This window comes from Sceloporus undulatus, chromosome 3 (genome assembly GCF_019175285.1).
Source record: "Sceloporus undulatus isolate JIND9_A2432 ecotype Alabama chromosome 3, SceUnd_v1.1, whole genome shotgun sequence".
Lineage (NCBI taxonomy): Eukaryota > Metazoa > Chordata > Lepidosauria > Squamata > Phrynosomatidae > Sceloporus > Sceloporus undulatus.
This window is the reverse complement of record NC_056524.1, coordinates 268,402,630-268,428,532: the sequence shown is the minus strand read 5'-3', so window position 1 is coordinate 268,428,532 and position 25,903 is coordinate 268,402,630. Positions and strand designations below refer to the sequence as shown.

Here is a 25,903-nt window from a genome sequence, read left to right as displayed (position 1 = left end):
AACAAAAATGGTGAAAGGTCTAGAAACCACCAAGCCCCATGAGAAACAGCTAAGGGAGCTGGGTATGTTGAGCCTAGAGAAGAGAAGGTTAAAGGGGGACATGACAACCCTGTTTAAATATTTTAAGGGATGTCATATTGAGAATAGAGCAAGCTTGTTTTCTGCTGCTCAAGAGATTAGGACACAAAGCAATGGATTCAAACTACAGGAAAAGAGATTCCATCTCAACATTAGGAAGACCTTCCTGAAAGTAAAAGTCCCAGAGTGTGGTGGAGTCTCCTTCTTTGGAGTTTTTAAAACAGAGCCTGGATGGCCGTCTGGCACAGAGAGTGTTTAGATTGTGGCTTCCTGAATGGCAGAAGAGGGTTGGACTAGAGCTTTCTTCCAACAATAGGATTTACAACTCAGACAAATAAAATAGGAGTCTATAGGGCTCGACAGACTGCCCCAAAAGGGTGGGCTGGAGCTGCTTGTTTTTGTTGGGGGCAATTAGCTTACAGCTGCAAACTGCTTAGATACTGCTAGTAACTGTTTGGTTTTTTTTTAATCATTCCCTGGCCTTCTTGCTTTGCAATTTGATCTCACAATATTGTTCTCCTTCATTGCAACATTATACAGAAAATCACCTTTGCCTGTGTGCTACCTCAGTGGCTACCCCAGGGGTGGGTAAAGTATGGCCTGAGGGCATTCCTTCAAGGGTCAGAAATATTCTTTTAGAGGGCATGAGGGGTGTGTTGCTCTGTTTTTAGTCTCTCTGCCCATTTAGGCACATTTAAAAAAACAAGAAGTGAATCAGAAAGGAATTCTGCTGATTTTCTGATGTTAAAAAAAAATCTTTCCTGGGCCTACAATGGTCTAGGGGCCTAAAAACATGGCAGAATGTCCTCCGGAGGGCATTTAGGGGCAAATATTGTGGGGATCTTTTGTTTTATTTTTTGTTTTTTGTCAGGGTTGGTGCTTCCAAGATCTCCAGGGAGTCTTATGTGCCCCCCTAGCTTTCTCCAGTTGCCCAACCTTGGACTACTCACATTGGCAATGCGGTGCAGCTCCCGGCACTCTGCCTCTGAGATCACATTGTCCAGCAGCACCCTCTGGGTCCCATTCAGCTGCTCTGAGTTATAGACCAGTTTCACATCCTCAAAGAGGAGAGGGCCTCCTAGATATCAAGAGAGAAAGGATTTTTGCCAGGCCTTCTTGGTGGTGTCCTTGCAGAGGTACAGTGGGGACTCTGAAGGCTGTGAAGGGAAATTTCAGACTGCAAGCCCTCATTGTGAAAATCTCTATTGCCACAACTGAAGGAAAGTCAAAAAATACCAGGAAGCTGTGAAGCAGAGGAAAATTTCAGAATGCAAGCCCTCACTATGAAAATCTCTATTGCAACACCTCAAGGAAAGTCAAAAAAATATCAAGAAGCTGTGTTGATTGTCTATCTATCTATCTATCTATCTATCTAGATTCAAGCACTTTTCATCCTCAGCAGAAGCAGTGAGATACTTTCCTCTCTCTCTTGTTGCTGTGTGCCGTCAAGTCTTTTCCAACTTATAATAATAATAATAAAATTGATTTATATTTCCCGCCTCTCCCTGAGGATCGAGGTGGGATTACAACCGATAAAATCAAAGAATACATTTACACAATACTACATAAAATAATCAATAAAAACACACCAAAATACGGTAAAATCATTAACATGGCCAAGTCGTTGTCTGTGTCTGTACTATTGAATCAGGTGTAAAAAATTCTGTAAGATCCACTATAAAAGATCAGGTGGATAGGCTCGCCGGAAGAGATCCGTCTTAAGTGCCTTCTTAAAGGCTTCTAAGGTGGTGATGAGACGGATCTCTTCCGGTAAATTATTCCAAAGTGTGGGGGCCACGGCTGTGAACGCTTTGTGGGAAGTTGTGATTAGTCTGGTCTTTGTATGTTCCAATAATTTCTTCCTGGATGTTCGGAGAGTGTGGGGTGGATTGTGTAGGCATTTCCTCAAGTAACTCGGGCCCAAGCCATGTAGGGCTTTAAAGGTATTAACCAACACTTTGTATTGGGCCCAGAAGCTGATCGGCAGCCAGTGTAATGATTTTAGTATTGGAGTAATATGGTCAGATCTGGATGTACCTGTGACCAACCGACTCAAGACAGGCATTTAGAGGAGAGATGCCATCCTTAGTCACTGCAGCAGTCGGGGACATAGAGAAATAAATTTGGGTGTCATCAGCATCCTGATAACACCGTGCCCCATGTCTCCGGATGATCTCACCCAGCGGCTTCATGTAAATGTTAAACAGCATGGGGGACAGGATGGCATCTTGAGGGATGCCAGATGTCAGCTCTCTTTTACGAGAGCAGCTGTCTCCCAGCATCACCATCTGGAATCTGCCCAAGAGGTAGGAACAGAACCACTGGAGTGCAGTGACCCTGATACCCAACTCCCTCAGGTGTTCCAGAAGGATACTGTGGTCAATGGTATCAAAGGCTGCTGAGATGTCCAAAAGCACGAGCAGGGTCACGCTTCCTCTGTCAATGCCCAGACGGAGATCATCGACCAAGGCAACCATGGCAGTCTCAACTCCATATCCCGCCCTGAAGCCGGTTTGAAATCGGTCTAGATAATTGGCTTCATCCAAGACAGCCTGGTGACCCCAAGGCAAAGCTATCATGGGGTTTTCATGGCAAGATATGTTCCCCTCCCAAAAAAAGAAAAGAAAAGCACCAAAAATAAAATAGTTACTTGTACAGTTTTGCAAATCAGCACAAGAAATATCATTTCAGTGCACTCATGCTGAATTGCAAGGTTGCACAACTGAAAATTACTACACAAAAATATCATGTTTCTGTGTCCAAAACAATCATGTGAGAATTTTGGGCAAATAATGTTCTGAAATGTGAAGTTTCTTGTCAACTCAAGGTTCTTCTCATCAGGGTTTCTGTACACTCAAGAAACATATCTAACAGGTCCAAAACACACTGCAGAAATAATCCAGTTTGATACCACTTTAGTTGTCCTGGCTCAGTGCTAGGGAATTCTGAGAACTGTACTTTTGTGAGACATTTAGCCTTCTTTGTCAGAGCTCTGGTGCCACAATATACTACAATTCCCAGGATTCCCTAGCAATGAGCCAGGACATTTAAAGCGGTCTCAGACTGGATTATTTCTTCAGTGTGTTTTGGACCATAGAACCATAGAGTTGGAAGAGATCCCAAAGGGCCAGCCAGTCCAGCCCCATTGTGTCCTGCTGGAAGATACCATCAAAGCACTCCCCACAGATAGCCATCCAGCTTCTGTTTAATAAAAAATACTGCAGAACAAAGCTCCTGTGTGAAGGTGGTGTGAGTATGTATGTGTGTGCATCTGTGTGATGGCTTTTATAGGATTCCTTGCAAAATTTGCCTGATAAAAAACCTCAAGACAGGACATCCCCCTGAAATATTTTGCAAAAAGAATTGAGTGCGGTGCCCGGAGATGGAGCCAAATCTGGAGGAGGCAGCAGCAACATCAGCAGCTGTGACTTGTGGAGATGGGATGATCTGTGAAGTAAGAGATTTGGGGGCTTTCTATTTTCCCTCTGGCTTTTCAGAAAACAGATGTGCCTCATTCTAAAAGGTTCATCCTGGAATCCCAGAGGAGGCAGATCAGTGCAGAGGCACAAGCCTACATTCCACATCTCCCTGTCCCTGCTTCCAGTACACACAGCTAATGGAGTTTTTGTGGGCCAGCCAACATAAACCATTTTCTATTTTAGCTGCTAGTTTCTACTACATTGGGTTTTGTGCAAGGGGGTGTGCGTGGAGGTGGGTGTACTTGGTGCATTCGGTCAAAGAATCCACTGTTGTCTGAAACAATCATCAACATTGCTGTGGGTCTATAAAAATGTGGTTGTGTGGGAGCCCAGCAAAGACTTTCAGATGTGTGGGGAAGGGGATGGATAGCCTCACTTCACAGCCAAACCAAATAGTTGCTTGTGGTGACAACAAGGTGAAAGGTATGCCTGAAATCAGATCTTGAAAATAATCTGTTGAAATTTAATTTGTAGCTTTTGTCAGCTTTCTCGGCTGTCAAAGAATCCCCAAAATTGTTATCAGTTTAGGATGTAATTCTTTACTAGTTTTCTTCTTGAAGAAAGCAATGAGTAATTTAAACAATTTTCTTCCTGCTGTGAAAAAGTCTTTGAAAACTAACAAGTTTTAAAGATTATTCACATTTCCGGACTTATTCTCCACAAAATTTGCACATGGGATTTTTGTGCCAGAAACAGAATTTCCTGTGTAGAAAATAAAAATTTTACTTGTGCAGTTTTGTAAATCAGCACAAGAAATATCATTTCAGTGCATTCATGCTGAATTGCAAGGTTGCACAACTGAATATTACTGCACAAAAATATCATGTTTCTGTGTGCAAAACAACCATGTGAGAATTTTGGGCAAATAATGTCCTGAAAAGTCAACTCAGGGTTTTTCTCATCAGGTTTTCTCTACACTCAAGAAACATATCCACCAGTTTTCAAATATTTTGCAATATTATTTTCACAGCTATTCTCATCTGGGTAAAAGTAATGACAGATACAGGGCAGCACCTCATGATAAGATAAGAACAACAACAACTTTCAATTCTTGCCTGCCTATCCACAAGGCCTGAGGCAGGGCACAACACAAATTTAAACATATAAAACCATTCAGGCTACTCCCGTACTGCAGAAATAATCCAGGCTGACACCACTTTAACTGCCACGGCTCAGTGCTACGGAATTCTGGGATTTGTAGTTTGATGTGGCACCAGAACTATCTGACAGAGAAGGTTAACTGTTTCACACAAATGTCTCAGAATTCCATAGCAATGAGCCAATGTAGTCAAAGTGGTTTCAAACTTGCTTATTTCTGAAGTGCAGATGCAGCCTGAAGCACATTAAATTAAAACACAGAAACATAAAGCACATGAAACTCATCCAAACATAAAATTAAGAAATATACCAGTATACCAGTTTAAAATTGACTGGGTAGGCCTGCCAGAAGAAATCTGCAACACCATTTTAAACTCAGACAGCATGTTGAGCTGCTGAATCTCTACTGACAGGTCATTCCACAATTTGGGGGTGGCTTAAAAAAAGTCCTCTGGCTGACAATTGTCAACCTAGACCTGGCAGAATGGAGTAAATGTCCACCAGAGGAGCTGAATATATGAGATGGATTATACATGAGAAAGCAATCCTGTAGGTAACCTGGACCCAAACCATGTAGGGCTTTAAAGGTAATAACCAACATTGTGTACTTTACCTGGACACTAACTGGCAGCCAGTGGAGTGATTTTAGTATTAGTGTGATATGACTACTCCTGAATGTACCAGCGATTAAACTGGATGCCATCCGCTGAACTAACTGAAGTTTCCAAACTTGTTACACAGGTAGCCCAATGTAGAAAGCATTGCAAAAGTCCATCCTTGAGATTACCAGCATATGTATCACCATTTTTAGATCTTCCAATTCCAGGAAGGGATGCAGTTGGCATAAAACAGAGTGACATATCCCCTACAGTAAAGCCATTTATATGCAGGCTTTACTTTTTTGGTGGGAGCTGTAAGGAATTTTTGGTGGGTTTTTGCAATGAGCCAAAATGGATTTCCAGACTACCAGTTAGCCTCTGAATTCTAGTGGATAATAACAGGCCTGTGTTTGGAAAAGGAGTGACCCAGTGCTTTTCTTACCACTTGTGGAATCCTAGGTTGGGTCTGGCAAGCCTTGGGTGGGATCCCTATGTGTCATTTAGCAAATCAGCCACGTGTCACATGAAATGTTGTGGGTAAAGAAGTATTTTTCTAGGAGGGAAATACTTCTTGGGGCCTTTGTGTCTTTTTCTTTTTCAAGCACACACAGAGGGGCTGTGTCTTTTCTCTGGACAGCTTGGTTGGGGGGGGGGAGACGATTAAAAAAAAGGAAGACAAAAGCCAGGCATTTGGAAACACTCAGACCTCTTGTTGTTGGAAGGAAGCAGACTGGAACCAAATCAGATGGGAAGAAGGCAAAGGGGCTCTAAATCATAGGAAATTTATCTGTGTTTGCAAAATGGCAAGGTTTTTTTTTTTCTTAAAAAAAAGCGGGGCTGGATGAATATAAAATAGAAGGCATCTGTGTAAATGGTGACCCTATGGAACATTTCTACGAAAGTCAGTTTGGCGTATGCAGAACAAAGTCTGCCTGAAGCCAGCAATAAAGAAATAAGCAAATAAATGAATAAAAATTACTGTCCCTGGGCCTCTGGCTGGCTCTGGCCTTTTCATCTGCGAAGAATGGTTTACCTTTGCAGCAATTGGGTCGATTCAGTCCTTTCCACAACAGTCTTCCCACAATCTGATGCCTTCCAATTGCGTTGGACTACAATGCTCAACATCCTGTCAAATAGGCTTGGGAAAGTGGGAGGCATAATCCAAAAGGTTGAGAGCAGACACATCTGTGAAGAGATGTCCCACAATGGCTGGAATGCAGGTCAACCCCATGGATTCCATGGCTCCAGTCTCCTTGGGACCAACAATATGATTTATGCCAATATAATGTTGCTGCTGTTTTATTTAAAGGGATATGCCACTATTGAGGGTCTGTGGTCTACGTCAACACATTTCCTTCTCCAGTTCCAACCACCTGCCTTCGCACCTTCCCTGGTTGAGGTGAGTTGGATTCAAATATCTTGGTGGTAATAAGAGTCTTTGGATGGCAGCCATTTCTTTTAGAAATGCAAGTTCACGACTCTCTGGGAGTTATTACTGTTGCAGAGTGGATGTTGAAAATTTGGGTGCTGTGGTTGGACTCCTCTTGGGATACTGTTTTATTTGTTGTCTGCCTTCAAATTATTTCTGATTTATGGTGCTCTTAAGGTGACTATATCACAGGGTTTTCTGGGGCTGAGAATGTGGGACTCACCCAAGGTCACCCAGTGGGTTTCCATGGCTTGAATGGAGGATCGAACCCTCATCTTCAGAGTCAGAGTCCAATGCTCAAACTACTTCACCACACTGGTTCTCCTTGGATGGTTTACCCTAACTGATTTATGTACATCTTTGGACATTGCTCAAGGAAGTCTATGGCACCTCTTTGTGCAACACTTCCCCCTAGCTACACAAAAAACAGCTGGGTTGTCCCCAGGGGCAGCTCCATGGTGCCCCTAAACCAAAAGGCCACTGACCAGTTGCGAGGGTATCCCCAGTTGCTGTCCAGTCACCAGTACTTAAAAAAAGGAGCAGCCACCAGCCTTCCAGATCTGCAATGTATAGACACTGGTTCAGGGCAACCAGATGTCATAACCACAAAGGAAGACAAGGCACCACAAAAAGTAGGACATTCAAGAAAAATGCAAGACATGACCAAATAAGTACTGAAAACACCCATATAAATATAAATTCATGCTTCTCAGTCATGCTAAAAAAAGACGACATTTGAACTTTCTCTTGGACAGAAGACAAAATGTAGGACATGTCCTGGGAAAGGAGGATATCTGGTTACTCTGCACTGGTGTAATGCAATGTCCCTTGAGATCTTGTCCAGTGACTCTTCTACTGAGAAACTCTTACCTTCCCTCAACTCGCGGTCCACTTTTGGCATGGTCCTCTTTCCTACTGGCCTCCCAGAGATGTCCGCTTGGTCACTCTGAATACCTGAAGGTATCCTGTGGAAGAGAAGCCAAAAGAAAGTTTGGGTGGGTTGGTGGATGCACATCATCATCACAATACACCTTTTGAACTCTAATATGTTGTGTAGGTATAGATGTCCTTCCTTCCTCCTCCCCAACCCACATCCAGAGGAAGGAAGAACAGGGTTGGAATAAATTGTTTTAAAACAAAACAGAACAAACCCCCAAAAACTCAAACCTGAGGGTTTTTTGGTTTAAACTGTTTTTTAAAAATTATTTAAACCAGTTTTTACCAATAATGTTTAAATGAAAAGAATTGAATCCTGTTTGTTATATTAATACTGTGAAACATTATTTTATGTACAATGGGACTTCGGTATCTGCTGTGGTTTGGTTCGAGGACACCCCTACCCCACCCCATGAATATCGAAATCTGGATGCTCACTTCCCATTAAATGCAATGGCATAGTGAAATTGTGTCCATAATATCAAATAGCAAGGTTTGCTTTTTGAATTTGTGTTATTTTTTGAATATTTTAAACCCGTGGATGGGTGAATCCGTGGATTAAAAATCCGTGGATACATACGTCTGACTGCATTAGAAAGCTTCATCAGTCATGTTTTAATGCATTCTAACATTAACAATCCTAAGTTATTAAGTTTCGATATGATTTACATCTTTCAATATAACTATGGGAATGATATTGACAAGTTAGTGGACTCCAGTTGGTGAGCCTCTTTGACTCTCAAATTTGGGGGGAAAGCAGGAAAATAATAATAATAATAATAATAATAATAATAATAATAGGAGCATAGGACTATACCAATACAGGACTAAATCATAAAATTAATTAGCAAAATGCAGTTCAAGTGTTATGCCTTCTAGCTTAAATAATAATTGTTCTATCTAAAAAGAAGTGCTCTTTTAAAGCAAGTTGAATAATCAGTTTAAAAGAAAAGTTTTTTTCTTTTAAAAAAAGTCATTTGGTTTAAACCAGCCAACCCTAGGGAAGAAACTAGAAAGCTTTGTACAAGGAGATGCCTACCTGTTTTCATCTTGCCTCACCCCAGAAATGCTCCAGTAACTCTGCAATGAGAAAGAGAGGACAGTTTGTAACAAAATGTTCACAGCCAGGCTTAAATGGCAATTAATAGGGAAGCTTTCTGGCAGATGTTACATTTCAAAGGAACTCCTGCATTCAGGGTACATAAATCTTCATGCATTTTGTTCTTGCAGGCAGCAACAAATAACTTTAACATTTTTTCTCCCTCCTGCATAATAATAGACAAAAACTGCACTTTTCAATGATTACTTGAAGTTCCGAACATATTATTTTTCCAGTCCACATATGATTTTTGTGGGGCAGTGAGGCAGAAAACAGCTTTTTCTGTGCAAGAATGTTCTTTTCTTAGCAGGAATTCAGGTTTTCTGTGCAGGAAATTGCTCTCTATGAAGAAAATGCTGCTTTCTGCACACAAAAAATGCACAATGTTCATACAGAATGCATCCCAAACCAGAATCTTACAATCCTAGACTTGGAAGGGGTCCCAAGGGCCATCCAACCTCCTTCTGCCATGCAGAACATTGCAAATATTCTTGTACATCCAGCCTTCTTCTTGTTGTTATCTTTGTGTAGGTCAGCCATTTATGGCTATTTCAATCATTTTAGTTGTTTTATTTTTTAAAAATATTAAAACCAACATGGTAATGACCTATTTTGCCAAGAAAACCCTGTGATGGGTTTCCCTTAGGGTCGCCATAGGTCAGAAACAACTTGAAAGCACACAACAACAACAGCAGCAGCAACAACAAAAATAACACATTAATAAAGATTAACAAATTAATTTCTGGTCTCTTCTCTTGATATTTTGAGATTGGTTTTCTTTGATGATGTGCTGTACTAGTATAAACAAACGTATTTCTAACCTCTTTCGTGATTTTATGTTGATGTGCTGATGTATACTCCAGAATATTCTGAGACTAGATATGCCTATATTTATATAATGGGACCTTGGTATCTACTCCAGGACCCCCTATGGATGGTCAAGTACCATTCAATACAATGGCATAATAAGATGGTATCCCTTTGACTCAACTCAGCCATAAAACCTATTCAGTGACCTTGGGCAAGTTACACTCTCTCAGCCTCAAGGAATGGCAATGGCAAACTTTCTTTCAACAAATCTTGCCAAGAAAAACCCATGATAGGTTCACTTTAGGGTCACCATAAGTCAGAAATGACATGAACGCACACAACAACAACAATACCCAATATCTATTTTTTATCCATGAATAAAAAAAATCTGTGGATATCAATGGTTGGCTGTATGTACAATAGAAGCTATTTAATTTTTAAGAAATAATGTTTTTATAGATGTATATTATGTGCTGTTTCAATATTATATACATAGTAAATCGTGGCCTCACTGTTACAAGTTCTTACCGGCTCGGTGTACAGGAAGCCCAGGCCAGCTGCTCCAGTCCGTAGAAGGTACCCCTCCAGCTTATGCCGCCTGAGGAATGTCACTGCTTCCTGAAATAACCAAGAGACCAAGGTACTTATGAAGATATCACTCCTGGGGGTACGTGTGTGTCACACACACTAGGCTGAATTTGCTTTGTGCAATTCCACTGGAAATTAGTACTAGAGGGCAATAGAAAGTTGCATCTTGTGAAATGAGTACAGGACCATACACTGCAGACAGAGGTTTACTTTATGGCCACTAAAAAAAACAAAATCCAAAATCTGTGTTGCAGGAATACTTTTATACAAGCCCAACCATTCTCTGAAGATGTCAGCCACAGATGCTGGAGAACATGATCACATAGAACATGTTCTAGAACATGATCACATAGCCTGAAAAACCCACAAAAAACTATAGATGCCAGCCGTGAAAGCCTTTGACTTCATACTGTGTATCGGTCAGTGTCCCTGTTTCTTGTCCCCTTGTGCAATGGGGAGTAATGCACAGGGGCTGTTCCCACAATCCCAGAGATCAACAGGTAGATTGTAGGCACTGGAAAACAGTGATACACAATTCAAGAATGCACAACTGTACATACAATAGTTATATTTAGAGAACTTTGCTTATGCAACAGTGAACTGAATACAGAAGATGTGTAAGTGAATTTAGTATGAAATACCAATAGGATTCCACTCCGTCTTTTAAAAAAAATCAACAACCCATGTACAGTGTCCCTACCTTCCTGGGCGTGATGCTCCCCAGGTCCACAGATCCTTCCAAGAGGCTTTCATAATAGCTCTCATTGTCTAAGACGTCTTCATCATCTGGGTGGAAGAGGAGGTATGACCTTGCACACTCGAGGGCTTTGATGTAATCCCCAACTGATAGAGAAATCGAGAACAGTTCCATTGGCTCAACATTTCATTTACACTTTGCTCCATCCAAGTCAGAGGCAGTATCTGGACAGAGAAATCCAGAAAAGTAATGGGAAACAACCTAGAGCACACCTTGTCCCAACCAAGAGGAATACAGTCCAACAGGATCCCAATAAAAACCTTACCTTACAAAACCCTGCCTACTTGGAATTCTGTTTTTGTTATGACATAGGAGAATGACAGTAAATTCAATTTCCCCTCACTTTATTGAGTAAAATTGCAAGAGATTTTTTGCACAGCTATCTATCTATCTATCTATCTATCTATCTATCTATCTATCTATCTATCTATCTATCTATCTATCTATCTATCGATCATCTCTATTATTGCATTGTGGAACCTTTTGTACAAAAGTTATGAGAGTTTCCTCTGTTAAAATGTTTGTGCCCCAAAGATTGACATAATGTCAGAACAACAAGACAGTGAGCCTTTGGTATCCACTGGGGGTTGCTTCTAGGATTCACTGTGGATACATCTGTGGATGTTCATGTCTCACGATCAACAATGGAGTGGTAAAATGGTGTTTCTTATATAAAATGGCAAAATCAAGGTTTGCTTTGGGGAGTTTATATATTTTTTTGAATATTTTCACTCTATGGATGGTTGAATCCATGGATAAGGAGTCCATGGATACAGGGGGTTGACCATATTTTTTGGCTATTGCTATTTTTGGCAGTTGCATTTTGGCCACATCATGAGAAGGTATGAATCATTAAAAAAAAGACAATGGCCTGTTACAGACTGCCCAAATAAAGCTGCTTCGGGTCTCTTTGGAGGTATGCTGTTTAAATGATGCATGGGTCCTAAAAGTCCGGAGGTCAGGCCAAAGCCACACTCCATTCCTAAGCACTGGAGTGCAGCTTTGGTGCAGCTTCCGGATTCTTAGGATGCATGCATCATTTAAACAGCATACCTCCAAAGAGACCCGAAGCAGCTTTATTTGGGCAGTCTGTAACAGGCCAATGTTTCTGTGGAATATGGAGGGTAGGAGAAAGAGAGGACCAAAGGCCAGATGGATAGACTCGATCAGGGAGGCCTGAACCTACAGGACCTGAGCCAAGACACAGAGGCCGAGGATAGGAGGTTGTCTACTTGACTAAAATTGAAACACAATTCAGCCACACACAATTTGCAGGAGTTTGGGCTTTTTGCAAGAAGGGAGAATGCTTCAACTCTGGAGAAGAAGGCTTTGTAGTTTTTACCAGAGAATTCCCAATAATGCACATTTTTGCAATGCAAGAATTAGGAAGTGTATTTTCAGCAGAGTGAGGGAGAACAGATGTAAATATGCACAGGAAAATAAAGACAATTGTTGATGTAAATGTGCGAAAATCCACAGCAATTAACACAATACGCTTATGTGTATACTAGCCCTTACTTTACTTGAATGCAGGCATAGGTTTTGTCCTCTAGGTGGAACCTCTCTCTTGGGGAAAAAAGTGAAATTTAACTGGTGTCTCCCCTATTTCCATCTGATGGTACAGTTGCCAGTTGAAATACAGCTCAATGCTCCTGTTCATTTAATGCTTGTGTAGAAGAAAGAATTCTTGCAACTGTGGGCTGGTACAGACCGGCCCTTTGCAACGTCCTCGTCATGTGCTAGGGCTGCCTCGGGGCGCTCCACCCACACGCCCCTCAACCCTAGCATGTGACGAGGCCGTCACAATGGCAGCGCCCTGTACACATGGGTGCCGCTATTGTTAAGCAAGCAAGGTGTGGCATCCGCATGGTGCCATGCAGCACTTGCATAGCCAGTACACCAGTGGCGCATTTGTTACACCACTGCCGTGGCATAAAAAGAGCCTGCTTTTTGCGGGTTCTTTTTCCTCCACAGGGAAGTTGCACAGTTTGGTGGCTGCGGCTGCCCTGTGGAGGAAACAAAGCTGCCACTGCTCCAGACTATTTTACAGCTATGTACTAGGCCTGTGTGTGACAAACAAGCCCTACTGAGATTCCCCCTTCTATACCCCAGGCATTTATCAGTAGGACTCAGGGTGACCTCTATGGAGAAGGGGTGAAATGACATGTTTGTCTAGGAGGAGACCCTGTCCAATGTTAAATATTGTTTAGGATGTTGGGGATAGCAAGGGTTTATTTCCTCCCAGTGTGATGGTGACCAGCCCCATATTTGACTACAGCTGTTTCTGCCTTTCTTTATAGATTGCTGGCTGCTATTATTATTATTATTATTATTATTATTATTATTATTATTGAATGAATGAATGAATGAATGAATGAATCTTTATTTGTATACCACTATTCCCATGATCACAGCGGTTTACAACAGTAATAAAAACATACCGAAACTACAAAATCCAATAGAAAGAAATCCCCCCCACATTAAACAATACAGTACAGCAATAAAATATCCATCATTCAATCACAGTTAAAACAGTTAAAAACCAAAGCACCAATTACATCCAATACAATACAGCAACACAAGGGGAGAAGAATGGAATTAGGGAACATGGGGAAAAGCTTGACGAAAGAGGTGAGTCTTTAGATTTTTCCTGAAAGACTCCAGGGAGGGGGCTGAGCAGAGCTCGTCATTATTTCCTATCAGTCCCTCCCCATGGATCGAGGCAGGGAACAACAACAATGAACAGATAAACAACATCAGTTAAAATACATGTCAGTTTATAAGGACAAATAAGATATGCACATATTAAAACAATTCACATTTAAAATTTAGAATTTAAAAATATTTGGATAAGCCTGCTGAAAGACTGGTCTTCCATGGTCTTTTAAATTCAGGCAGTGGAAAAGTCCTCTGGCTGACAGTTTTCAGTCCAGTCCTGGCTGACTGGAGTAAATGTCTGCCAGAGGACCTGAGTGTATGGGGTGGGTTATATGGGAGGAGATGATCCTATAGGTAACTTGGACCCAAAACATATAGGGCTTTAAAGGTAAGAACCAACACTTTGTACCTTGCCTGGAAACTAATTGGAAGCCAGTGGAGTGATTTTAATATTGGTGTAATGTGATCATTCCTGGATGTCCATTACAAACCAGCATTTGTCCAGGGGCCACCACTTTGAGTAGCTTAGGACACTGAAGAAACACCACTGCCACTTAAATGGCTACTTTTAAAAGCAACTAGGAAACATTCCTCATTCCTCATTAACAGTGACAACATCACCGTTAAAGTAAATAACACGAAGTTAAAGCAAAGGTAAAGTGGAGAAAAATGGCAGCTTTTTACTTTTGGAACTTAGAATCAACTTCCCAAAAATAAGAAGCTGCTGTTTTTCTCCCTTTTGCCTTTGCTTTAGAATCATAGAATCATAGAATCATAGAGTTGGAAGAGACCACTAGGGCCATCCAGTCCAACCCCCTGCCATGCAGGAAATCCAAATCAAAGCATCCCTGACAGATGGCCATCCAGCCTCTGTTTAAAGACCTCCAAGGAAGGAGACTCTATCACCCTAACTGTCAGGAAGTTCCTCCTAATGTTCAGGTGGAATCTCTTTTCCTGTAGCTTGCATCCATTGTTCCGGGTCCTGTTCTCTGGAGCAGCAGAAAACAAGCTTGCTCCCTCTTCAATATGACATCCCTTCAAATATTTAACTTCGTGTTATTTCACCTTTGCAGGAATTTAGTGTGATAAACTTCCTGCATTTGCAGGGTTTTTTTTTTAAATGAGATCTAGTTTAAATCCCATTATTCAGTGAGATATCGCTAGTGTGATAAACTCCTTGAGGAAGAAAGCTGCTTGGGCCAAGAATATCCCTCTCTTCCCATCAGGATGCCATGGAAGAACACAAGGTAAGGCTGTTCCCAAAAAGGGTGTGCCTTTCTCTTGGCTGGGATGATGCCAGTCCCCAAAGCAAACCTGGCACAAGAACAGAATTTGCTTCAAGACTCATTTCTTCCCAAATTTATTTGCAAGTTCCAGCTGGTCATGTTTACCTGTTTTATTTCTGTACCACTTAGCTGTTTATCACAGGTTTCCAGGTATGTATCTGGCACTTTCCTCCCCTCATTGTGATCTTTGGGATATTTTATGCAAAACTGTGTAACCAACAGTGGTTTTCAGCCCCTGTTGCTCCACATGGTTTGGACTTCAGTTCCCAGAACCAGTGATTCAGAGCCTACTTTCAACAGACTAATACCGTTTCCTAGATTCCTGTGAAACAGGGAACCGTGGTTTGCATAGCAATGTGTTGGATGACAACATCGATCCCCACCTTGGCTATTCTGGCAATGGCTCTTGAGAATTATAAATCAACAATTTCTTTAGAGCCAGACAATTCATGCTCCTGACTAAACCATGATGAGGATGATCACACACAAAGGTAACTGTCAAATACACCTTTATTGCACTGCATCATTATTTTTTAAGACCCAAGATGGATGTAATTCAGTGCCTTTCTAATCTCAATACTGGTGTAAAACCCATTTTGTTGTTGTTGGTGTGTGCCTTCCAGTCATTTCTGGCTTCTGGTGACTCTAAAGCAAACCTGTCACAGGGTTTTCTGGGGGTGAAAGTTTGTGACTTGCCTAAGGTCATCCAGTGGGTTTCCATGGCCGAACAGGAAACTGAACCCTGATCTCCAGAGTTGTAGTCCAACACTTAAACCACTACACCATGTTGACTTTTTGTAAAGGGCATAAGAAAGTCCAATATTTGGAAAATTCTAGCTGTGTTCTACTCCATTTTGGCCCCAGCCACATGTAGCCATGTAGAGTGCATCTTCATTGCAGAAATGATGCTGTTGGATATGACTTTAACTGCCATGGCTCCATCCTACAGAATCCTGAGATTTGTAGTTTTGTGAGGCACCAGCACTCTTTGGCAGAGAAGGCCAAAGACTTTGTAAAACTGCAACTCCCAGGATTCCACAGGATGGTGCTACACCACAGTGTGGTGTCAACTGCATTATTTCTACAGCATAGATGCACTCTTAGATAGATGATTCCAGGAACCAAAGCCTGTGCACCTTTTAGGTTTTGGGACACAATCTCTTATCTCATTCGGGTTGTCAGGTGAAATGCAGGGCTGCATTACTTTTAATGGTAATGTAAGCAATGTCTGTAGGCACTGAGTCAAAATGGCTAAATGAGTGCTGTTCTACTTTGGACTTATCATGAGATGACACAATCCATTGGAAAAGATGACAATACTTGGTAAAGTGGAAGACAGTAGAAAAAGAAGGCGGCACATCTGCATTTTAGAGGTAGATTCAAAGAAGCCACTGTTACCCTGAGTTTGCAGTACCTGAGTAGGGCACTGGATGATGCAAGCTGAATCTGTACTGCAGAATTAATGCAGTTTGTCACTTCTTTAACTTCCATGGCTAGGATATCCTGAGATGTGTAGTGCTCTCTGACAGAGAAGGCTAAATATCTCACAAAAAAACCTGCAGATCCCAGAATTCTATAATATTGAGCCATGGTAGTTAAAGCGGTGTCAAACAGCATTATTTCTGCAGTGCAGATTCAGCCCAAGGTTCTTGGAGGTTTGTCTCATTCATTGGGTCACCATAGGTAAGTCAACTTGACAACAAACAGTAGCAATGCCATGGAAATTCCCTCTTCTATACAACTATTATAGGTACATGAGCCCTGCCCTGGAGAGCCAACATGGTGTAATGGTTTAAGCAATTGACTGCAGCTCTGGAGACCAGGGTTAATTCTCCACTTGGCCATGAAATCCACTGGGTGACTTGCACAAGTCACATGTTCTCAGCCTCAGAGGACAGCAATGGCAAACTCCCTCTGAACAAATCTTGCCAGGAAAATGCCTTAAGGTTGCAATTCATCAGAAACAACTAGAAGACACACAACAGCAGAAGCAGCAGCAGCAACAAAGCCGTGCCGAGCTTTACACCTGGCATCCCTGTAATTCAACCTAACACAACAGGAGGCTTTATATGGTGCATCCACACTTTATTTTTCCTTCTCCCCTTTGTTTGGACTAACCCTGTAATTCAGCCACATTTGAATTTCTTCCCCAAAGGAGAATAAAAACAAGTTTACCTCTGTAATAGGAGAACTGCAAGAAATCATAATGCAAGGGAAGGTAGTTGTCGATGGGTGAGAGACGCCCCGGCCGTGTCGCAAGCTCCCTCACACACTCATGTTGACACACCAGGACCTGCATGTAGTGTTCTGAAAAGGAAACAAAAAACAAAACAAAAAGGGCAAACATCAAATTCCAGAAAGAAGAGCAAAAGGGGAGAGAGAAGGAATCTTACCTTCATTTAGTGCATGTTGATTGAACCACACTCATAAAGCAAAAGGATCTTGTAGCACCTTTGAGACTAACTGCATGAAAGAAGTTGTAGCATAAGGTTTCATAGACTTAGGGGCGAAACAGACTGCCCCTTTGGAGAGGCATCCCACCACCCCTCTCCTCGCTGGATCAAGGCCATGGCAACTGTACACCTTGGCCCCAATCCGGTGCTTTGCCAAGCCAAAAAAAAGCAGCAAAATCCTGCTCTTTTCTAAAGTGGCAAAAAAACCACCCTTGTCTAAATGCTGTGCCAAAGACACACCCTCTTGCTGCCCGTTGTGTGGTTAGGTGAGCAGTGTGATTAGTTACTTTTTGTAGAACCTAAATGTAACAATAAAGTAAGTTTTTTTTTTACCAATGTACCCTGCTTATTTACCAGAAGCTCAGATCTAGTTGTTTTTACCAAATACCTGTGGAGTACACACTTGTTCTGTGTTGCTGCTGCTGCTGCTCCTTCTGCTAAACTTCTTAACCACAAATAACCAAACCATAATAATTTTTCTAACATGGAGGAGTATTCTAGCATGGCAGGGGTTGAACTAGATGGCCCATCAGGTCCCTCCCGACACTATGATTTTCATTTATGATTCACAATTCAAAACTAGGTTTGCAATTCTTCATCAGTTTTGGCAGTCATGACTTCACGAATTAATGGCCTGTTCTGCTACCAAGCTACTGTGCCTCATCATCCAAGCAGCAATTTAAGGAGGAAAAAAGTATTTAGTTTTTTCTAACAGATGCAAGTCAGGTTAGAAAGTTCAGCACAATCCCTGAAGCAGAAGAGAATGAAAGTACTTCTGTATAAAAAATAAACAAAGGTGGAAGTGGGAAGGTACCACCCTCACATGTTCTTTGTAATTTGCCTCTCAGGTTGATTGAACTGAATGGTGAACGCTGGGATTAAAAGAGTGTTTCCAGTCCATGGAAACGGAAGGATTACAGACCGCCTGTGTCAGCTACTGTGGGCTGCAGCCAAGGTCAGCAGTTCCAGGCAGCAGCCTCCTGAATTAATGGACTGACAGCAATATCTCTCCCTCTGCCCCTTGCAGGCTGTTTAAGTGCTTAAGCTACAAACAGGCTTGAAACAAAGGTTAAAACATGTGCTGTCTCAGCCACCCTTGGTCTGTAAGGACTTCTGGAAGCTCCTATCGCCATCCAGCAGGAAGTTCATGTCAATCCCCACTTTTTCCTCAAGGGGAGAATTGGGGGAGTTCACCGTGGGCGTGAAATCTGATTTTTCCAGATGGCCCCAAAAATATTGTAGAAAGAAAAGAGGATGCTCTTAAAAATTCAGCTGAATAACACTGGACTTGAAACGTAGCTGCAAGCTCACTCACCCCAAGAATTGCAATGCTTATGCATTCCATTTCTTGTTTTACAATGTCTAGCATCCCTTGATTCTCACATTCCATGGCCCCATTCCCACTTATAAATAATTCAGTTTGCAATCCAAATCAATAGTTTGGTTCGACAGTGGAACATTATTCACACTACATTTGCCCCAATTGAATTTCCCTGTTGCAAATTAACATACTTCTCATTGACATTTACCAATTAATCGGTTCAAAATGGACCCTCTTCCGTGGCTTCTTTTCCCCCTCTCTCAATCATGTCAATATAAGTCTCCAGGACCAGATGAACTACATCTAAGGGTATTAAAAAAAAAGTGGCAAATGTAATATTGGAGCCATTGGCAATAATCTTTGAGAACTCCTGGAGAACAGAAGTCCCAGCAGACTGGAGGAGGCCAAACGTTGTCCCCATCTTCAAAAAGGGGAAAAAAAGAGGATCCCAACAATTATCCTCCAGTTAGTCTGACATCAATACCAGGAAAGATTCTAGAGCAGATCATTAAACAGAGAGTCTGTGAACATCTAGAAGGCAATGCCAAAATCACAAAAAGTCAACATGGATTTCAGAGAAACAAGTCATGCCAGACAAATCTGATCTCTCTTTTTTTAAAAAAAAATAAAAATAAAATAAAATTATCAGCTTGGTAGATGAAGGGAATGCTGTGGATATAGTATATCTTGATTTCAGTAAGGCTTTTGAGAGGGTTCCCCATGACATTCTTGCAAACAAGCTTGTAAAATGTGGACTAGACAAGGTAACTGTTACATGGATTTGTAATTGGTTGACCGGCCGAACCCAAAGGGTGCTCAACAATGGCTCTTTTTCAGCCTGGAGAAAAGTGACCAGTGGGGTCCCACAGGGCTCTGTCCTGGGCCCAGTGCTATTCAACATCTTTATCAATGACCTGGATGACAGAATTGGGGGCATACTTAGCAAATTTGCAGATGACACCAAATTAGGAGGAGTAGCTAGGGTGTTGTGATAAGGGCCATAATCTACAACATCTGATATTCATTGGTGGTCTCCCATCCAAGTGTTAACCAGGGCTGACCCTGCTTGGCTTCCAAGATCAGATGGGATCTGGTGCCTCTAGAGCATTTAGGCCATTAATTGTCCCATACCACTTTAGCTTGCTTAACTTAAGTAGGTCTATGAATTCTACTTCTTGTTTTAAGATTTCTAGCTTTCCCTAACTCATGCCTGTCACATTCCATGTTCCTACTACATACATTGTGCAGCTTTGGACTTTCACCTCTGCACAAATCAACAGCTGAATGTCCTTTCAGCTTGAGTACAGTTGTGTCATTAGGCACAGTGCTACTAGCCACTCATACTTGTCTTCTGTTCTGGTTGAGTGCCTTCCAACTTGGGAGTTTCATCTTCCAACACTATATTTTCTTTCATTTTAGATTGTCTCAGTACTGGGTTTTCAAGACAAAAAGCATTCAGGAATGGTTTACCCCTGACTCCTTCTGAACCGTACTAGCAAGTGTTAGCAATAGTGCCACTGCCATTGTTTTTGAAAGATCCTCTGCCAGTGTCATCCACCACCACTGCTGCTGCCCAATAGCTGTTTGGCACATTTTGTTTGGCTCCTCAGCAAAGTCTGTCTGGCATGGGAGACCCTACAGCAGCACTACTGCCATCAGCAAAGCTTCTGGCCTCATAGGAGCATGGGATCCCATTATTTTGGAAAGGTAGTACTATGTGTGAATTTATATATTTTCCCACTTATGTCTGTGAAATACATTTGAGAACATGCCCAAACCTCTCTTGCAGCTGCAGGGTACCCAGGAATCCAGAGTAGGGTGGGGTGGCACATATCTTTCAAGGCAGGCTTAATCCGCCCAAATGAGCCAAATGATCCAAATGAACATATTCTGGTGGATGGGCATGAAACAAGTAAGCTCATGTGTATCGAGGAGAACCTCAGGAAGTCCAGGAACACTGCAAGAAAGCTCCTGGGTGAGACAGGATGTTGTTATTATGTGCCCTCAAGTTGACTCTGCTGCTGCACCATGGAGAGCTCCAGATCCTCCCAGAAGATCCAGAGCAACAGTTAAATCTTTTTACATCATTGTAGGTGTGTTTCGCCCTGGTTCTGGTTTGGCACATGCCAGGCGTGGTCCAGACTGCCCACACCAGAACTGGGGTTTGGGGTCATGCATCTAAATATACAGAACTGGAGGGAAACAAACTTTGGGCCCACCTTTGGGCCCATACAGGCAAGGTGCTGGTCAAGCTTTTCCAAATCTCTCCTACAGTTGCTTCCTGTCAGTTCTTTCAGACTGCAGACTACTGTAGGCTATAATGCAGTTGCATGTCTTGCATGTGGATAGGTTCCCTTATAGAAGCATTTGGACACTTCTCTCTGATACAGAATGGCTGCATGCACTTCATGATTGAACTATGTATGCTGTTCCAGTGGGCATGGATGTGCACTGTATAATATACATCATGCATGGATCTGCACTGCACTGGGGGGCACACTATAAAGAGATCTGCATGTGCATTTGGTTGTGCATTGGGTAGGATTTTTGGTGTCTTGGTGTTCAGCTGTGCAATGTTGCCATTCAAAATGAGGATTGTGTAGCACAAATAATGAATACTCTACATGCATATATAACCATGTAGCATCATAGCCTTACTATGTTCTTCATCCACTGAAATTCCTACACATATTTTAATGAACATCTCCCAGGGGTTCATTAATGACACCTCAGAGACGGGTCTCACTTGGTGCACTGATGAGAAGGGACTTCCTTTTGGGAATGAATCCCATTGTGGGAGAAAGGTAGGATATAAATCCTTGAAATAAATATGATGTGTCTTCTGGCTGTGTGGGAAAGCAAGCATTCTCCCTCTCCCTCCTAGCCAGCAGCTCCACCAGACCTGGAAAAGGCTGTTGAAGAGAGGAGGGGAGGTATTATCAATGAACCACACTGGTTCCTCACAGCCTGTGCAATTATTATTAATATTATTAGTAGTGGTATCCCATTTATTCTCTGAAGCTGGGACTCAGAGCAGCTTACCATTTACAAGAACAGTATAATTAAAACATATAAAAGGGAGCATTAAAATAGATTTAAATTACTACAATATTAAAACAGGTCACTCGTTAAAAGAATAAAATACAATTTAAAAAGATAAAAGCACTTAAAAATAGTCCAGTATCTAATTTTAGGTAATGTATTCAACTACAAGCTGAAGTCATGGCTGCCTATTTTCCCCTAATTATCTTCATTTAGCTGTTTCAATTTTAAAACACACACATACATGGTTTTGGGCATGCTTGATATTTCAGAAATGTCCCAGAAACCTCACATTTGTGCAGATGCTCAGGACAAGGCGCACATTTTCTCATAATACTGACGAGTCTGCAAACAATCTACCTTTATAAGATTGTTCTGCTCACTCAGTCGGTGTGCTGAACCATCTTGACAAAAGCAGAGTCCCTCGAACAGCAAGATTTATTTTCCATAGTAGCAGCAACAGGAGTAAAAAGAAACCTCAGCCCAGCCCTGCTCAATTAAGTAAGCCTCCATCAGCCAAACGGGCTCCGCTTCATGGCCAACTTTTCCCCCTGAGGGCCAATCACGCTGTTTGTGATGTTCTTCATCCTTAACCCTGCTGGGCTGAGGGCCAAGAATGAAGCTATGAAGGACAAAATCTTAGCGCTCATTCCTCTCAACTGATTTCTAATCTCCTATTTTTAAAAATCAGATGCCAAGACCTTGCTGCTGTTGAACGACACCATCATGGTCATGCCAAGGGTTACCTGGGGCAAATGCCAAATCTTCAGGAGAAAGTTCCAAAAAGCTAGGCTTTCAAGGGCAATGCCAACTGTTGGGATGGGGAAGCAGGAGAAGGCCAGGAGGTCGAAGATGGCATGAGACCCATACCAAGTCTAATAAAACCACAGTGGGTAATGTGTGACCCTCCAGATGTTGATGGGCTCCTTCCTCCCCATTAGTCCTACCCAACATAGCCAGTGGTGAAGAATCTTGGGAGATGCAATGCAGCAACTTCTGGGAGGTTTCAGGAAATAACAGCATGTTATTTCTGCTGCTGGTACCAAATCTCTGTTAAAGAAGCCATAGCCAGGAACACATCTACTTCATTAATTGTATTTGACAGTGGAACAGACTTCTCTAAGATGTCTCAGCTCTGGATTCCAGTGTCAGCAAGGAACTGAACTAGATGACACTTGGACTCTTTCCAACTCTACATATGTATCTTTCATATTAAGAATGATTTCCTTCTCCCCATAACTAAACCCTACATCTTTCCTTCCTCAATCTGTAGGTAGTTAGAAACCTAAATGGGACAAAGCCTGTCACACTCAGTGATACTGGAGATTTACAGTATTGTGGTGTGACAGGCTTTATTCATGGTGAGACTGCCTCCTTCTGTGAGACTGCCTCCTTCTGTGAGAAAATCAGCTACTTTGAGTGGAAATGGACAGCAATCTCCTCCTGTATCCCCCCTTTTTTGCAAGAGCTATCTCAAAACTAAGGACAAAATGCCCTGAATGAGAGTCTCAGCTAGTGCAGACCAGGGCTGTGGGGCCACTTCCAAGAGCCAGAGAATGCCCTGGTCTTTCCTCTGTGCAGGGAATAGCTTACCTGCAATTGCTTCATAGAAGCTGGCTTTATAATCCAGATACTCATATTCCTCAAATCTCTGTGGTCCCTCACACAATATTCGGCACTCTGTGTCAGCAACAGTGTAATCACGCAGGGCTTGTTCTAGGAAATCAATGGCCATGTGGTACTCTTCTTTGTCATAGTGCCTAACTCCAGAAAGGTAGTTCTCCTGTGAAGCCAAGAATAGGAATAAAATAGGTGTCCATGGCTGCAGTCCTGCATCAGAGCCTTATGCATTGATTGTACAACACAATCCTTGTGCTGAATGGTGAAATTATAATAAATTATAATAAATAAATAAATAAATAAATAATTTATATACCACTTGTCTATCAGAGAACCGGGGAGTTTACAAGATAAAATTGTACAATCCCAGATCCCAGTATCCCACCCTCCCCTAAAATAACAATTAAACAAATAACAGTTTTAAAACATACCTTAAAATAAATAAATCAGGCAGTGGCCATAGCAGATTCAGAGGGGTGGTGGGTTCCGATTTGGTGACCGGTTTTCTATTTGGGAAAAGCCTGCCGGAACAGATCTGTCTTAACAGCCTTTTTAAAGCTATTTAAACTGGTAATGTGATGGATCTCCTCCGGTAGGCCAGTCCATAATCTGGGAGCAGTTGCCGAGAAGATCCTCTGGGTAGTTGCAGTCAGCCTAGTTTTCATAGGCTGCAATAAATTCCTCCCAGAGGAACTAAGTTTGTGGGGTGGATTATATGGAAGGATGCAGTCCCAAAGATAGGTTGGACCCAAGCCATTTAGGGCTTTAAAGGTCATAACCAACACTTTGTACTGAGCCCAGAAACTAATGGGCAGCCAGTGGAGTGATTTTAAAATAGGTTTTATGTGATTGCTTCTGGCTTTATCAGAGACCAACCTGGCTGCCATGTTCTGCACTAACTGAATTTTCCAAACTAAGCACAAGGGTAGCCCCATGTAGAGTGCATTACAAAAGTTGAGACACAAGGTTACCAGCACATGCACCACAGTTTTTAGATCCCTCTCTTCCAGGAAAGGGTGCAGCTGGCATGTCAGCCAAAGCTGATAACAGGCACTCCTGACCGTCGCATTTACCTGATTTATCATCTGGAGCGACAGGTCTAGGAGCACCCCAAGACTGCAAACACAGTTCTTGGAGGACAGTGTGACCCCATCTAGGCCTGGAGGTTGTATCACAATACCTGGATTAGGGGCCCCTGCTGTAGGTACCTCCATTTTGTCTAGATTCAGTTTTAATCTGTTTTTCATCATCCAGTCCATTACTGCTTTAAGACATTCATTGAGAGGAGAGATGCCATCTGAAGTCAGAGCTGAAGACTGAGACATGGAGAAATATATGTGGGTGTCATCAGCGTACTGATAACACCCCGCCCCATGTCTCCAGATGATTTCTCCCAGCGGCTTGAATAGCATCAGGGACAGGATGGCATCTTGAGGGATGCCATGATTAAGCTCCTTTTTTTACTGAGCAATTGTCCCCGAGCATCACCCTCTGGAATCTTATGCAATTTAATGCATAATCAAATGTGCACGGACAATACACAACAGTACCACATTTATAACTCCACCTCCATAATCATAAATTGAATATGGATGTTCTTCATCAGAGGAAACAGCAGACAAAAATTTTCTTATTTAAACAAGTTTTTAATGCTTAATCATGGAAGTTTTTAATGTAGATGCATTCTTTAATTGTTTCAAGCTTTTGTACGCTTTTAAATCAGATTTATAGTGTTTTATGGTATTTTAATGTGGTGTTTTTTAAAGATGGTGACCACCATAGAGACTAAGATGGGAGCAGCAATCAGAGGCCTCATTCCCACTTACAGATAAATTGGTGTGCAATCTGAATCGATGGATCTATTTGACATCGGATCGAGGCTTACGCTACACTTGCCCCAATCGCATTTTCTTTCATTTTCTGGCATCAAAATAATCCACTTGTGGCTCCCATTCCCAAATGAATCAATTTAAAATGATCCAGTCCCCGCCGGCCGAAGGGCAAATGTGAATCGATTCCAATTCGTTTGTGGTTTACACTTGCGTTGAATCGATTTGGTGAAAAAGATGCGGAAAAAATCAGTGTCAAAAAGACACAGGTTAAATGAGTCCGGTCCATGGCCCCCCTCACTGAATTACTTCAGCAAATCAATTTAAGTAGGAACCATGGTCATTTGAAGCGGTTCAAACTGAACTGCAATCCAGTTTAAAAGGTAGTGGAAATGAGGCCAAAGTGCCCTGGGCTATTTGGAAAACTTGTCACTGAATGGTATCACGTGGCCCAAACAGGGATGGAGTACATTAATATTACTCTTTGCACAGGCAAGAGGTCTCTCTGTACTACTCATCTCAGCCTGGCATTTCTGTAGAGAACATGAGATCACCAGCTTTCCTGTGAAAATGTCACAGCTGGCTCTTTCTGTCCTATCTGTGAGAGATAGGAGGGAGTGATTTTACTGCAACTATTTGGTTCCTATGCTCTCAAAGCTTCCAAAAATGGGGAAGGTTTTCAGCTGCTTATGGAAGAAGACCATAAAGGGTACCAATCTGCTCTATCTAGGAAGAGAGTTCCAGAGCCTGGGGGCAGCCACCAAGAAGGCCTTGATCTCATCTGTGTTTCCACCAGATGTTCCTGTGGGGGCCATGGATAG

The 25,903-nt window shown here is 42.1% G+C and overlaps 1 protein-coding gene across 1 annotated transcript in view; it reads right to left on the bottom strand.

Annotated features, from left to right (window-relative positions):
* P3H2 (prolyl 3-hydroxylase 2) overlaps window positions 1-25,903 on the bottom strand; it is a 122,910-nt gene that overhangs the window by 15,957 nt on the left and 81,050 nt on the right. The window contains exons 3-9 of the mRNA XM_042460953.1: window positions 23,227-23,416; window positions 16,993-17,124; window positions 10,817-10,959; window positions 10,057-10,146; window positions 8,659-8,699; window positions 7,554-7,648; window positions 1,029-1,156 (exon numbers count right to left, since the gene is read on the bottom strand). Coding sequence (XP_042316887.1) covers window positions 1,029-1,156; window positions 7,554-7,648; window positions 8,659-8,699; window positions 10,057-10,146; window positions 10,817-10,959; window positions 16,993-17,124; window positions 23,227-23,416 — 819 coding nt within the window. The remainder of the gene's footprint in view (window positions 1-1,028; window positions 1,157-7,553; window positions 7,649-8,658; window positions 8,700-10,056; window positions 10,147-10,816; window positions 10,960-16,992; window positions 17,125-23,226; window positions 23,417-25,903) is intronic.